At 38.8% G+C, this 15,938-nt stretch overlaps 1 protein-coding gene across 4 annotated transcripts in view; it reads left to right on the plus strand.

The window, feature by feature from the left end:
* The window catches only part of FAM149B1 (family with sequence similarity 149 member B1), a 50,048-nt gene that overhangs the window by 29,599 nt on the left and 4,511 nt on the right, over positions 1-15,938 (plus strand). For 2 of the 4 annotated variants that reach the window (XM_005226424.5, NM_001077994.2), the window contains exons 7-10: positions 1,762-1,949; positions 10,628-10,752; positions 12,267-12,373; positions 15,007-15,231. In XM_005226424.5, coding sequence (XP_005226481.1) covers positions 1,762-1,949; positions 10,628-10,752; positions 12,267-12,373; positions 15,007-15,231 — 645 coding nt within the window. The remainder of the gene's footprint in view (positions 1-1,761; positions 1,950-10,627; positions 10,753-12,266; positions 12,374-15,006; positions 15,232-15,938) is intronic. The other 2 variants (XM_005226425.5, XM_059882548.1) reach the window with 2 other exon arrangements.

Raw genomic sequence — 15,938 nt, forward strand, 5'->3', positions numbered from 1 at the left:
ACACTACCATGAGGGTAAACAGCCAACACACTTAAGCCATTTTATACCCATCAACCACTGCTTTTCACTTTCAGTAGAGTATGAAATACATTACATGGGATATTTAACACTTTATTATAAAATAGGTTTTGTGTTAGATAATTTTGCCCAGCTGTATGCTAATTTGTCTTCTGAGCACATTTAAGGAAGCTAGGCTAAGCTATAATGTTCAACAGGTTAGGTATATTAAATGCATTTTTTACTTACATTTTTGTTAGTTTATTGGGCTGTAACCTAATATATAAGGAATATCTCTAGAAATATATTGTGGTATTGATTATAAAAGCAAAAAGTTAGTTGATCAACAGCTGCCTGGCTGCATATATTATGGTATATCCAATGGAATACTCTGCAGTTATTTTTTTAAAGAGGCAGATTTATATATATATATATTGATAAGGGATCATGGGCCAGGATACATTGATAATTGGATGAGCAAGGTGGAACATTCTCTGGACTCATGTATGTTTGCTTCTGGGAATGAGGACTGGGCTAGAGATATAGGAAACTTATTTTTCACTACATGTATACATTTCCTTCTAAGCAATTTGAATTTTCATCATATGGCTATGTTATCTCCTCTTAAAAGAAATATAAATTGAAATACAGTCAATACTATTCAGCTTCCCCGGTGGCTTAGATGGTAAAGAATCTGCCTACAATGCAGGAAACCTGGGTTTCATCCCTGGGTCAGGATCCCCTGGAGAAGGAAATGGCAACCCACTCCAGTACTCCTGCCTGGAGAATCCCATGGACAGAGGCGCCTGGCAAGCGATAGTCCATGGGGTCGCAGTCGGACTCGAGCAACTGACACACACACAGCCTCCTCCACCACTTAATGCCAGGCTAGCTCTTCCTTTGGAAAGGAGAAGCAAAGAGAGTCTGGCTGTCCTGCTTAAATCTTAGCATCCTTCTTTCCAGCCTAGTTTCCTATTTCATTCTTGAGTACTTTGTTACCCTAGGAGTAACTTTCACTGTTACCCAAGTCAGTTCCACAATTTGCTTTGTCTTAGTTTATACTGTCACAGATAAGCACATCTATCAGCCAGATTTTCTTCCCCTAGAAATCTATTTGTGCTATTGATACCCAGTGCCAGAGAAGAGATAGCCTTGCCTAACTGGGAGTTTCTGAATTTTAGATACAGATTCCAGAAGAGCCCGAGTAGCTTCCTATGCTGTTGGGTTTCTCTCTTTTTCCTTTACAATCAACTACCAAATGTTTATTTAGGTTAGTAAAAGTATACAATATAATAATCTATGTGGACTATTTCCCTAATGAATCACTGCCTCAAATAACTATGCAGCTAATCACAGTTACACCATTCAGTGTGTCACATTAATATAATCTAAATGTTATCCAATTACAAGAAAAAGATTATTTCTGTGTTCAAGTCATAGCTTGCTTGTTGCTCAACTGACAGTGCCATCTGTTTAAAGCTAAAAAAAAGTACAATGATTCTCACCCTTCTTTTTCTTGTTCTGTTTTTTGCCAGAATATGGGGTGGAATGGGGGTAAAAAGGAAAATGCAGAGTCTCCTCTGTTAAAAACTTCCTTAGCTCACAAGAGAACTTAATATCTGTGCTACATATGTCAAGGGTTGGGGGGGGGTGTCAGACTTAGCGGGGAGAAGCACAGATCACATTCCTAAGCAGCACAAAAGATAGTGGTGAACACTCAGTGAAGAAGAACCATGAAATCTTTCCCTCTTGTTTCTGTTACAGGGAAGAGGAGTTTCATGGAAAGAAATCAGAAGCAGCTACAGAGAAACAGAAATTAGGGTATCCGCCCATTGCTCCATTTTACTGCATGAAAGAGGATGTCCTTGCTTATGTGTTTGACGATGTGTGGAGCAAGGTCCTAAGCTGTATGGAGCAGCTGACACGTACTCACTGGGAGGGATTTGCTTCTGGTAAGGCTCTTTGTGAAAACAATATAAAAAAATAATTAAGACTTCCAAACCCTAACCAGTCTATTAGATTATATGCTTAATAGTACAAAAGAATCATATTTGTATTTCTTATAGAAACTAACAGATAGTTGGACAATATTTGGGAATGACTGGATGAGTAAAGAGGCCTAGTCTATGATGACTAGAGACTGAGCTTTCTTTTTGAATGTAATTATTTGTGAGAAAAAAAAAAACATGTGCAAGTCACAAATACATTTTAAAAACCACTTTATTGAAGAAATGATTTACAATAAACTAGTAAAACTTAAAGTATATAATAAGTTGATTTATGTATATACAGCCATGAAACTATAATAGTCAATACAGTGAACATATCCATTACCCGCAAAAGTTCATGACCTTGTAATCCCTCCCTCCTACCCTTGCCCAACTCACTATCCTGAAGTGACAACTTACCTGCTTAAATGGAATCATGTTGTATTGACTCTTTTTTTTAATCATCTTCTTTCTCCCAGTATAAATCATTCTAAGAGTCATCCATGTGTCAATAATTTATTCCTTTTATTGCTGAGTAGTATTCCACTGTTCCATAACTCGTTTATACATTTATTTGTTGTTGGATGTTTGGACTATTTTCATTTTTGGTCTATTAGTGCTTTTATGAACACTAGGGTACAAGACATACATTTTGACATATATTTCCTTTTTCTCTTGGGTAGATTTCTAGGAGTGGAACTGTCAGAGTATATGGTCAAATGTATATTTAATGTCTTAACAATTGTCTGCATTGGTTTTCTATGTTGCACAAAACATTAACACAAACTTAGCAGCTTCAAACAATACACATTTATTATCTCACAGATCTGTGAGTCAGAAGTCCAATAACAGCCAGCTAGTCCTTTACTTAAGATCTCACAGGGCTGTAATCAGGGTGTTGGTCAGAGCTGGTTCTCATGTTGCAGCTCATGTTTTTGGAAGCATCCAGTTTCTTGTAGCTGTAGTAGTCATGGTAGCTTACTTCTCCAAAGCTTTCTCAGTAAGAAAGACTGAGAGCTAATCTACTAGCAAGACAGAAGATTATGTAACATAATCAAGGGGGTGACATTCCATCACCTTTACCATCATCTATTGGTTTGAAGCAAGTCACAGGTCCTGCCCACCGTCCAAGGGAGGGGATTACACAAAGGTGTGAACACCCAGAGATGAGAATCATGGGCTGGCGGCGGGGGGCCACATTGGAATTTGTCCACTACAGTCCTCCCACTGGCCACCAGTAAGTCATGTGCTCCCACATGCAAAGTACAGTCAACTGTCTTTAAAAGTTTCCAAGAGAATCATTCTTGGAATGACGGAGCCTCAGCTCCAAAGATTTTTGAAATCAGGTAAGAATGAAGTTCCTGGATGTAATACAGGGCAAGTGAAGTTATTGGGGGCACAATTCATTTCTATTCTATAGCCCTGTGAAACTAAATACAAAGGTACATAAACATCTAACTATTTAATCCAGCCATTCTGTTCCTAGAGACAAATTATTGGTATTTGACCTCAACAAACCCAACATATAGTAGTGTGCCATGAAAAGGATAACCATTATAGACACTCCAGTTAAAGGCTGGGGTGGGGAAGGGATCCCTAGCAATTCTGAAATCCACATGTGAAAATATTCGGGATTCCTTCATCAAGTTTCAAGGCCTGGAAATAATCCTCTTAGCTCTCTGGTCTCCCCTCTAAGCTCTTGATTTCACCCTCTGAGTCACCCTGTTAACATGAAAGGTATCATGTTTGTAGCTAAGTAATTTTATTAGGTTGTGTCCTGCCAGTAGAATTTTGGGGGCCTGATAGCCTTCCTTTTTTTTGGAATCTTTTGCATCTAGAGAGATTGAGAATTCTCAAAATCATTGAGTCCTGTTTTCTTTATGTTTAATAGTTTTTCCCTCAATTTCTCTCATCTCGTGTCTTATCATAAGCAGCAAGAAAAAAAATCAGGCTTCACCTTTAACACTTTGCTAGGAAATCTCCATAGCTATATAACCAAAATCATCACTTTGAAAGTTCAGCCTGTCCACATGACCATAAAAGACCATTTCACTAAACTTTCTGTCACAAAATAACAAGCATCTCCTTTCTTCCAGTTTCTAATATGTTCTCCCTTCTTCCAGTTTCTAGTATGTTCCTCATTTCCTTCTGAGCTTTCCCCTCCCTACAGCACCCTCCAAATCCAAATTTCTCCTAAGTCTATTCAAGGTAATTTGTGACTTCTCTATCATGCGTCTCAAAATTCTTCCAGCTTCTATCAATGAACAATCAAAAATGAAATTAAGGAAACAATTTATTTACCTATTATCAAAAAGAATAAAATACTTAGGAATAAACTGAACCAAGGAAGTATAGGACTTCTACACAGAATACTACAAAACACTGAAAGAAAATAGGTAAGGCCTAAAGAAAGCTGTCCTCAGTGATCAGTGCAAAGAAATAGAGGAAAACAATAGAATGGGAAAGGCTAGAGATCTCTTCAAGAAAATTAGAGCTAACAAGGGAACATTTCATGAAAAGATGGGCACAATAAAGGACAGAAATGGTATGGACCTAACAGAAGCAGAAGGTATTAAGAAGAGGTGGCAAGAATACACAGAAGAACTGTACAAAAAAGATCTTCATGACTCAGATAACCATGATGATATGATCACTCACCTAGAGCCAGACATCCTGGAATGTGAAGTCAAGTGGGCCTTAAGGAAGCATCACTACAAACAAAGCTAGTGGAGGTGATGGAATTCCAGTTGAGCTATTTCAAATCTTGGAAGATGATGCTGTGAAAGTGCTGCAATATGCCAGCAAATTTGGAAAACTCAGCAGTGGCCATAGGACTGGAAAAGGTCAGTTTTCATTCCAATCCCAAAGAAAGGCAATGCCAAAGAATGCTCAAACTACGGCACAGTTGCACTCATCTCACATGCTAGCAAAGTAATGCTCAAAATTCTCCAAGCTAGGTTTCAACAGTTTGTGAACTGTGAACTTGCAGATGTTCAAGCTGGTTTTGGAAAAGTCAGAGGAACCAAAGATGAAATAGCCAAAATCAGTTGGATCATAGAAAAAGCAAGAGAATTCCAGAAAAACATCTGCTTTATTCACTACACCAAATCCTTTGACTGTGTGGATCACAACATACCGTGGAAATATGGGAATACCAGATGACCTGACCTGCCTCCTCAGAAATCTTAAGCAGGTTGAGAAGCAATAGTTAGAACCAGACATGGAACAATGCACTGGTTCCAAATTAGGAAAGGAGTACATCAAGGCTGTCACCCTTGGGTGACAATATGTCACCCTGCTTATTTAACTTATATGCAGAGTACATCATGTGAAATGCCGGGCTGGATGAAGCACAAGCTGGAATCAGGATTGCTGGGAGAAATATCAATAAACTCAGATATGCAGATAAAGGAGATCAGTCCTGGGTGTTCATTGGTAGGACTGATGTTGAAGCTGAAACTCCAGTACTTTGGCCGCCTGATGCGAAGAGCTGACTCATTTGAAAAGACCCTGATGCTGGGAAACATTGAGGGCAGGAGGAGAAGGGGACGACAGAGGATGAGATGGTTGGATGGCATCACCGACTCAATGGACGTGGGTTTGGGTGAACTCCAGGAGTTGGTGATGGACAGGGAGGCCTGGCGTGCTGCGGATCATGGGGTCGCAAAGAGTCAGATACGACTGAGCCACTGCACAGAACTGAACTGATACAGATGACACCACCCTTACGGCAGAAAGAGAAGAAGAACTAAAGAGCCTCTTGATGAAAGAAGAGAGTGAAAAACCTGGCTTAAAACTCAACATTCAGAAAACTAATAAGATCACGGTATCTGGTCCCATCACTTCATGGCAAATAGATAGGGAAACAATGGAAACAGTGAGAGACTTTATTTTCTTGGGCTTCAGAATCACTGCAGATGGTGACTACAGCCATGAAATTAAAAGACGCTTGATTCTTGGAAGAAAAGCTATGACCAACCTCAACAGCATACTAAAAAGCAGAGACATTACTTTGCCAACAAAGGTTCATCTAGTCAAAGCTGTGGTTTTTCCAGTAGTCATGTATGGATTTGAGAGTTGGACTATAAAGAAAGCTGAGTGCCGAAGAATTGATGCTTCTGAACTGTGGTTTGGAGAAGACTCTTGAGAGTCCTTTGGACTGCATGGAGATCCAACCAGTCAGTCCTAAAGGAAATCAGTCCTGAATATTCATTGGAAGGACTGATGCTGAAGCTGAAACTCCAATATTTTGGCCACCTGATGCAAAGAACTGACTCACTGGAAAAGACCCTGATGCTGGGAAAGGGTGAAGGTGGGAAGAGAAGGGGACAACAGAGGATGAGATGGTTGAATGGCATCACTAACTTGATGGACATGAGTTTGAATAAGCTCCAGGAGTTGCTGATGGACAGGGAAGCCTGGCATGCTGCAGTCTGTGGGGTCGCAAAGAGTCGGACACAACTGAGTGACTGAACTGAACTGAAAGAAATGGAAGGGGTTTCCTAGGCAGTGCAGTGGTAAAGAATCTGCCTGCCAATGCAGGAGACGCAAGAGATGCAGGTTCGATTCCTGGGTCTGGAAGATCCCCTGGAGTAGGAAATGGCAACCCACTCCAGTATTCCTGTGTAGAAAATTCCATGGACAGAGGAGCTTGGCAGCCTACAGTCCACGGGGTTGCAAAGAGTTGGACTTGACTGAGTGACTGGGCACACACACACACAAAGAAATGGAAAGACAGGCTCTGCTTATGTATCGGAAGACTTAGTATTGTTAAGATGGCTGCTGCTGCTACTGCTAAGTCTCTTCAGTTGTGTCCAACTCTGTGCGACCCCACAGACGGCAGCCCACCAGGCTCCCCAGTCCATGGGATTCTCCAGGCAAGAACACCGGAGTGGGTTGCCATTTCCTTCTCCAATGCATGAAAGTGAAAAGTCAAAGTGAAGTCGCTCAGTCGTGTCTGACTCTTCGTGACCCCATGGACTGCAGCCCACCAGGCTCTTCCATCCGTGGGCTTCTCCAGGAGTCTCCCTGAATATATCTACAGCCTGAGTGCAACTTTATCAAAATTCCAGCTGCCTTTTTTAAAAGGCAGAGATAATTCATATAGAAATGCAAGATATCCTGAATATCCAAAACAATATTGAAAAAGAACAAATTTGGAGGATTCATACTTCTTGATTTTAAAAGATAATACAAAGCTACAGTGATCAAAACGGTGTAGTACTGGCATAAGAACATATATTGATCCATGGAATAGAATAAAAAGTCCATAAATAAACCCACACATCTATGGTCAATTGATTTTCAACAAGGGAGCCAAGCCTATGGGGGAAGAAGAGTCTCTCTAAGAAATGATGCTGGCAGGGAACATAGCCAATATTTTATCATAACTATAAATGGAGTATAACCTTTTAAAATTGTAAACCACTATGTTGTACACCTGAAACTTACTGAATATTGTAAATCAACTCTGTCAATCAAAAAAAAAAAAAATTCAGATGGGGAAAAAAAAGGAAATGGTGCTGGGACAACTGCAAAAGAATGAAGTTGGACCGTTACTTCACATCATATAAAAAATATCAACTCAAAATGGACCAAAGGAACACACTTCAGAGCTACATAAAACTTAGGAGAAAACATTGGAGTAAATCTCAATGAGCTTGGATTTGGCAGCTGATTCTTAGATGTCATCTGACACCAAGACCACATATAACCAAAGAAAAAACAGATAAATTGGATTTCATCAAAATAAAATACTTTAGGGTGTATCAAGGGACATTATCAAGAAAGTGAAAAGACAGCCTACAAAATGGGAGGAAATCTATGTAAACCATACATCTAATAAGAATCTAGTATCCACAATATATAAAGAACTACAACCCAGAAACAAAAGAAAAAACAATCCAATTAATCAGCAAATAACTCAAAGAGCAATTTCTCCAAAGAAGATATACAGATAGCCAATAAGTACATGAAAAGATGTTCAAAATCATTATTCATTAGGGGAATCAAATAACCAAAACCACAATGAGACACCACTTCATACCCACTAGTGCGACTGTATTAAAGATTAAAAAAGGACAGTAACAAATATTGATGAGGATGTGAAATTGGAATGCTTGTAAATTAATGGTGGGAATGCAAAGTGGTACAGTCACTATGGAACCAGTTTGGCAGTTCCTCAAAAAGTTAAATTACCATATGACCCAGCAGTTCTGCTCAAAGGTATATAACCTAGAGAAGTGAAATATAGCCACACACAAGCCTTGCATGAATGCTGACAGCAGCATTATTCATAAGAGTCAAAAAGTGGAAGCAACCTAAACATCCATCAGCTGATGGATAAACAAATGGTTTATCCATGTGTTATGGACTGAATTGTGTTCCCCTTAACATCCAAAAGGCCTAACACCCAATGTGGTTATGTTTGGTGATATGGCCTTTAGAGAGATAATTAAGGTTACATGAGGTCGGAATGGTGAGACCCTAATCCTATAGGGTTGGTATCCTTAAGGAAAGGAAGAGACATGAGAGTTCTTTCTATGCATGCAAAGAGCAAAGGTCATGCAAACAAAGACAAAGCGAAAAGGCAACTGTGCCTAGGAGCCAGGAAGAGAGGTCACACTATAAACCAACCCCAACAGTACCTTGATCATGGACTTTGAGGCTCCAGAACTGTGAGAAAATTAATTTCTGTTGTTTAAGCCACCCAGTCTCTGGCATTTAATGGCAGCCCAAGTAACTAATACTTCATGCACAACGTTTCAAATATGCTAACCACCACTTATTTTTCTGTGTATCCATAAATTAAGGTTATTGTGAAACTTAAAGTTTGAAAAAAAGAAGAAAGTAATTTTAAAATGGAGCTAGAGGATCTCTGACTGGTTTGGTGGGTTGACTGAAATGTCCTAAAATAGGGGTCAGCAAAGTTTGTGTATAAAGAACCAGGCAGTAAATATTTTAGCCTTTGCCAGCCATCCAATCTATTGCAACTACTTAACTCTGTCCTTGAAAGCAGCCATAAACAATATGCATGCAAGTGGATATACATGTGACACTATTATACACTCAGTATATATCTTCTCCAGAGACATGTAATTACCGCTGCCACAAAAACTGGCAGTGGTAATGGGTATGAAGTTTCACTAGTCACGTGGCTATTTAAATTTTTAATTAATTACAATTAGGTAATTTTAAAATTCCATTCTCAATCACACTAAATTTTTTTAAATTGAAGTATAGTTGATTTACAATGGTTGTGTTAATTACTGTTGTACAGCAGTGATTCAGTCATCCATATATACATAACTTAATATTCTTCTCCATTATGGTTTACTATAGGATACCGAATATAGTTCTGTGCTATACAGTAGGACCTTGTTTTTTTTAATCCATTCGATAAAAGCCTACATGTGCTAACCCCAGTCTACCACTCCATCCTTCCTTCATCCTCCTCCCCCTTAGAAACCAGTCTGTTCTCTATGTCCATAATTTTTTGTTTCACAAATAGGTTTGTGTCATATTTTAGATTCTACAAATGATATCATGTGATATTTGCCTTTCTTTGACTTACTTCACTTAGTGTAATAATCTCACTGCATCCATGTTTTTGCAAATGGCATTATTCCATTCTTTTATGGCTGAGTAGTATTCCATATATATATATATACACACACACACATCTTTATCCATTCATCTGTCAGTGGACATTTAGGTTGTTTCCATGTATTGGCTCTTGTGGTGCTATGGACACTGGGGTACATGCATCTTTCTGAATTATAGTTTTGTCCAGGTATATGCCCAGGAATGGGATTGTTGGATCATACAGTAACTCTATTTTTAGTTTTCTAAGGAACCTCCATACTGTTTTCTACAGTGGCTACATGAGCTTATATTCCCACTAGAAGTGTAGGAGGGTTCCCTTTTTTCTGAACTTTCTTTAGCATGTGTTATTTGTATACTTTTTAATGATGGCTATTCTGACTCATGTGAGTTGGTACCTCACTGTTTTGATTTGCATTTCTTCTAATAATTAGCAGTGTTGAGCATCTGTTCTTGTGCCCATTGGCCATCTGTATGTCTTCTTTGAAGAAATATATACTTAGGTCTTCTGCCAGTTTTTGGATAGGGTTGTTTTTTGTTGAGCTATATGAGCTGTTTGTATATTTAGGAAATTAAGTCATGTCATTTGCGAACACTTATTCTCATTCTGCAGGTTGTCTTTTCGTTTTGTTTATGGTTTCTTTTACTCTGCAATAACTTGTAAGTTTTACTAGGCCCCACACTAGCCAAATTTTAAATCCTCTATAGCCACATGTGGCTGGAGGCCACTATCATGGAGAGTGCATATGTAGAACATTTCCTTCAATCTCCAAATGTCCCATTAGATAGCTTTGCTCTAATAATCTTTGCTTTTCATTCTTCCAGGAACCAACAGGCATCACCAGCCTGAGAAACCACTTTAAAATAAATTCATGGTTTAAAGGGTTTTTTGGAACCATGCAGGTGGTGTGAAACTGGGTTATAAAGATTAGTGAAGCCTAGCTTGAGATTATGAATTCTCAGGGGAGATTTTTTTTCACAGTACTGTTGCTGTGGGTCTGAAGATATCCATGGATAATAGATTCTATTCCTTTGCTCAGATGATGAGAGTAATGTTGCAATCACCAGACCAGCTTCACAAAGCCCCTGTGTGCTGAGTGAACTACAACCTCTGGTCTTACCTCGAGTGCCACAGTCTAAGGTGCTGTCTGTCACCTCACATCCGGTAAGTCCCACAGGGGAATGAACAGGAGAGCCTAGGCCTGTTCTTATAGAGAAGTCTGCTCAGTTATTTGCCTTAATTGTATCACTATGACTTTTTTTTCCAGTAAACTTATGTGTTTTCATAGTAATCCAGCGATTCCTTGCAAAAGTTTCATTTTGAAAAAACAGCAAGTTAGAGTTGATAAGTAATTTTCAGCTCTTTTGAAAAGGTATCTATAAGCTGTGCAATTGAGATTCAATTATATGGTCAGCTCCAGGCAGCTTTGGGAAGAATGAAATATATAATGAAATGAGGGGCCAATGTCAGATTTTCTATGGCCTTAACATTATATCTTTTGAATTTCTTTTTGACTTCTTCCCTCTTTTTTTCTGTTATCTTGACCTACCTGGTTTTTATTTTTTATATTTGAATCTGTTGACTTTTTTGCTTTTGGAGGTTTAGCAATCATTACCCAGGTGTAAAAGGCAAACCAAAGGGAAGAGAAAATGGTTTCAAAAAAGTCTTAAGCATATAAAGATGGCCATTTCTTGCAGGTTGATGAGCCTGATCTAGTGTTTGCTTTGTTGGTATACTGGCCAGATATTGTGCAGCTATATTTTTTAAATGGTTATTTAAAAGTAAATTCAGCTTGTACATAACTATACTATACATACCTGTAACTTATACTGTACATCAATTATACTTCAATTAAAAAATAAACTCAGTAAGGCCCATATCTTATCACACTGGAGGATGACCCAGGTAATCTAATATTCCTGTGACAGTAATAAAATACTTCTATATGTCAAACTGGTCTGCTTATGGTTTAAGTAGCCCAAGCTCTGAAAAGTTAACATACACGTTTCTAGTTGTTGATGACCAAAGGAAGGAGAAGCAATAATCCAAATATTCTAGAGAGAAAGTAGGAGAAAAATGCCTACTTGGGAGAGGAGGAGCTAACCAGAAACGGCCCTGAACTGATTACCTAAGAGAGAAAATAAACAGGACACTAAGGTGGCAGTGGCAGTCCATGTAAGACTAAATCCTGCCAACATTAGAACAAATAAGCTTAACTCCTTCTAATAGTCTTCAGATTTGAGCTTATTATTGAGAGCTGACTGCTCCAGGTGTAGCAGAGAAAGCATTAGCAGAGCACAGGATTATGTGATGGTAAAAGAGATTATATACTAGAGTTTACCCTTATTCTCCCCATTTTTGTTCCATGTTGTTTTTTCTAATGTAATGTAAATAATAATAAAGGTTCTCTTTCCCCTATGAGACTGGCTATTAATTGCTTTCACATAAGTTGATCAGGCTTCCCCATTCAGAAATGAAGAGGGTGACTCTGATCTTGTCATCTTAACAGTGGACTTGGGGCCCCAGCTGGGATACTGGCCAAGATACTACAAAAGTTAAGGCATGGGAAAAAAAAATATATAAATGATCTAATTTGGAAATATTAACTTTTGGCAAAGTTGGGAAACTAAGCTGGTATCTTCACCAACCAATGAGAAACATCTTCTTTTGACATGTAGATGAGTCTCTGTCAAGCAGCAAGTGGTCATCAGCCAAATGTGAATGGTCTCTTGGTTCATGGGATGCCTCTACAGCCAAGAAATCTCTCTCTAATGGACAAGCTCCTGTAAGAAGTATAAAATTTTACGACTATAGAGTTTAAGTAGATCACTAAAAAATAAAAGGAAAGCAAAGTCAAGTCAATCAACATGCATGTATTGAGTACCTACCAAGCAACCAGAGATATGTGGGGAGTAAAAACATATAAGGAAAATGGTCTCCAACTTCAAGGAGCTGATAAAATAAGTGGTGAGAAGACACACAACTAAAAAGAGACCTAACCATATAGGGCATTCCTGTGGCTGAGTACCAAGTGTGTGTACTTCGAGTGAGTGAACACTATGGCAGTCCCCAAAGAAGGGAAGCATTTTGGTGGGAAGTTCAGGTTTTAAATGTGTCCTTGTAAGATGGAAGTTTGGATAAGCAGAGAAGAGTAGCAAGGCTATTCTAGATATGAAAAATGATGTGGGGAAAGGTTTGGAGACAGGAAAATACAAATATTTAGAAGAGAAAGCAGATCGTTTTTTGCTATAGTAGAATAGGAGGCAATAGGTTAGAACTTCAATGTTCTGATCAAAAGACCACTGGTGTGATTAGTGGGAAAGCAGAGACTGGAATTAAAGAACTTTGGAACCAGACAGTGGAGGGTTTTGAATGTCTTGTTTCTGAGATCCATTCATGTTGCATGTGATTCTCTTTTACTGCCAACTGCTGCTGCTGCTAAGTCGCTTCAGTCGTGTCCGACTCTGTGCGACCCCATAGACGGCAGCCCACCAGGCTCCCCCATCCCTGGGATTCTCCAGGCAAGAACACTGGAGTGGGTTGCCATTTCCTTCTCCAATGCATGAAAGTGAAAAGTGAAAGTGAAGTCGCTCAGTCGTGTCTGACTCTTAGCAACCCCATGGACTGCAGCCTACCAGGCTCCTCCATCCAGGGGATTTTCCAGGCAAGAGTACTGCAGTGGGGTGCCATTGCCTTCTCCTTTACTGCCAACTAGTATTCTAATAATATACCACAATTTATTTATCCATTCTTCTGTTAATGAACACGGGCTGTTTTTTAGGTTGGGGCTGTTATATATAAAAGGCACTATACATATTCTTATACTGGTCTTTTTTGTGGACATATGGTCTCATTTATCAATATACAGAAGTGAAAGGGTATGTTTAATCTTATAATAAACTTTCATAAAATTTTTTCAAAAGAATTGTACCATTTTACATTCCCACCCAGCAGTGTATGAGTCAGCTTTGGAGAACATCAATTTAAATCAGGAATTTGAAAGATTTCATAGCAGTAGAACATAGATTGGATTAAAGAAGGAGGAACTAAAGGTAAAGGAATCTAATGCAGGAATTCAGGCAGCTATGGGTCTGTTCTCAAGATGTAGCCAAGACTAAAAAAGTAATAAAATAGTTGAAGAGTTATCATAAAAGAAATCAGATTCTATAAAAAACAGGAATAAAGGTGAACTCAGATTTCAAGCTCAAGGGAAGATGGTTTGGGGACAGGGGAGATGAGTGTAGGGTCTGTTGAGTTTACGATGATGGACTGTATAGAAGAGGTCAGATTTGGAGACTGATCTAGAAGTGTGGAGGTGATAAATCCACTTACGAGTGAGTAGTCCAGAGGAAAAATAAAGATAAATGAAGAGCAGCTAAGGCCTAAACTCCTATAATTAGAAAGCAGGTAGGCTGTGTAAACAAAGGGCTTAAGTGAATGGTTAGGGAGGCAAGACGAGAAATATCTCTTACAAGTAATGCTCAAGGTTTAGCCCTGTTCTGTGATGGGCGTTTTTCCTTTAAAGTTCTCCAAACACTGAGGCATAGTTTGTGCTAGAGGATACCAAAGTGGCCTGAAAGCTTGAAGAACGTGATGAAAGCCAAAGCCTGTGGCAGAGTGTTATTCTTCCACTTTCCCTCCATATCACAGCGTAAATACTATCTCTTAGGTGCCTTACAATAAAATCAAACGGTCTCTCATCTGCTTAAACACAAAAACGAAGCACCTGAATCTGTGGGGCAGAGTTTAAGCTACTGAACTGTTGAATATGGTATTTTATTTACAGAGGACTTACAAAAGAGTATTGTATTTCACAGTTGTTTACGCAAATGGAGATCTACTGACCTGGGCTGCACAAGGCTCTGAACCCTTTTCCTGTTCCCAGCTTTTTCTAAGGAACCCCTACCCCTGTGGGCTTTAACTAGCTCAGCATTTTAATCTCTGCAGTGGAAGCACACTAGTGCCACACCACTACTAAGCAGCAATACTGGCCCTTCAACTAAGTCTTTCTGATGACATGCCTTCAGCAAAAAGAATGCCTCCAGCATGGTAGGAAGCTCATTCCCTGAGGTAAACTTCTGGGAAGCACTTTGGAGTACCTACACTGCAGGTTAGCCTTTACCAGTAACTGAAGAAGTGACTCTGATGGCAGGTGAATAAAGTACTTGCTTTCCCAAGTCTCCATTCTAGTAAATCATGTGTAAGACTGAAATGATGTCCTTCTTTCAGGTACACATTCTCATTCCTGAGATAGATTATATGACATCTAAAACTAGGTTATTTATTGATTGTTTTCTCTTTTTGCCTTTCTCTCCCTTGAATGTACTTGAAAGTTTAAGGCTTTTTACCCTTTGAGTTCTGTCTCCCTGTACAGAGCAGTCTTGATCTCACTGTGGGTTTCTGATATTTGGCCACTAGAGATCTTGATGACAAGCTACTTATGAGACCTGGGTCCAGTACCATCTTTTCAACTCGAAATTGGCCAAATCGAGCCCTGAAGCTTAGTACATCATTTCTGTCATATACAGTGCAGTCCGCCAGGAGACGCAACCCCCCACCGCGTACCCTTCATCCCATCAGCACAAGCCATTCACGCGCTGGAACACCAAGACTTATGGACGAAATACGCAGAGGATCCCGAGTGTAGGTTTCAAAAGCAGAATTTCTGGAATCTGTGGTAAAACTAATGAAGAATTTTACATATAGAATGAATTTAAAGATAAGATTGAAATATATGCCTAGGCAGTAATCACTACATATTCTTATGATGAGTTGTACACTGGTTTAAATCTAATACAGAAGAAAATGGAGTTATATTTGAATAAAATATATACTTATCTTCTGATTATACTTATCTTCCTTCTGATTTAGCTAAACATATTTCCACAAATAAAATGTTGGCTAGAATATTCCAACAGAACTCATCAAAGGAATAGAAGACATTCTATATATATTTTTATTAAAACATTTTCCTTAGTGGGAACATGCTCATAAAATTCTTCCCCCAAATGATGATTAAATCTCCTTTAATATTTTTCCATACCAATAGGATTTACTTATTTCACTGACAATGAAAACTTTGTAAATCTCAGATAAGTAGTTGCCTGTACACCAGGGAAAAAATGTCCCTTGGCACATCTTAGGAAATAAAAGTAAACATGTCCTCTTCCCTTTTCCCACCTCATTGTGCAAAAGACTCCAAGTTTTTAAAATAAAATCCTTCCATTAGTTGTTAATTTAAAAAACATGTTACGAGGGTTGATTTCTAAGACTATGATCAAGGGTAGGAATTAATAACACCATAACTGAATTCAGCGTTTTGAATTCAGCCTCTGAATGAAGCATATGTC

This window comes from Bos taurus, chromosome 28 (assembly GCF_002263795.3).
Source record: "Bos taurus isolate L1 Dominette 01449 registration number 42190680 breed Hereford chromosome 28, ARS-UCD2.0, whole genome shotgun sequence".
Lineage (NCBI taxonomy): Eukaryota > Metazoa > Chordata > Mammalia > Artiodactyla > Bovidae > Bos > Bos taurus.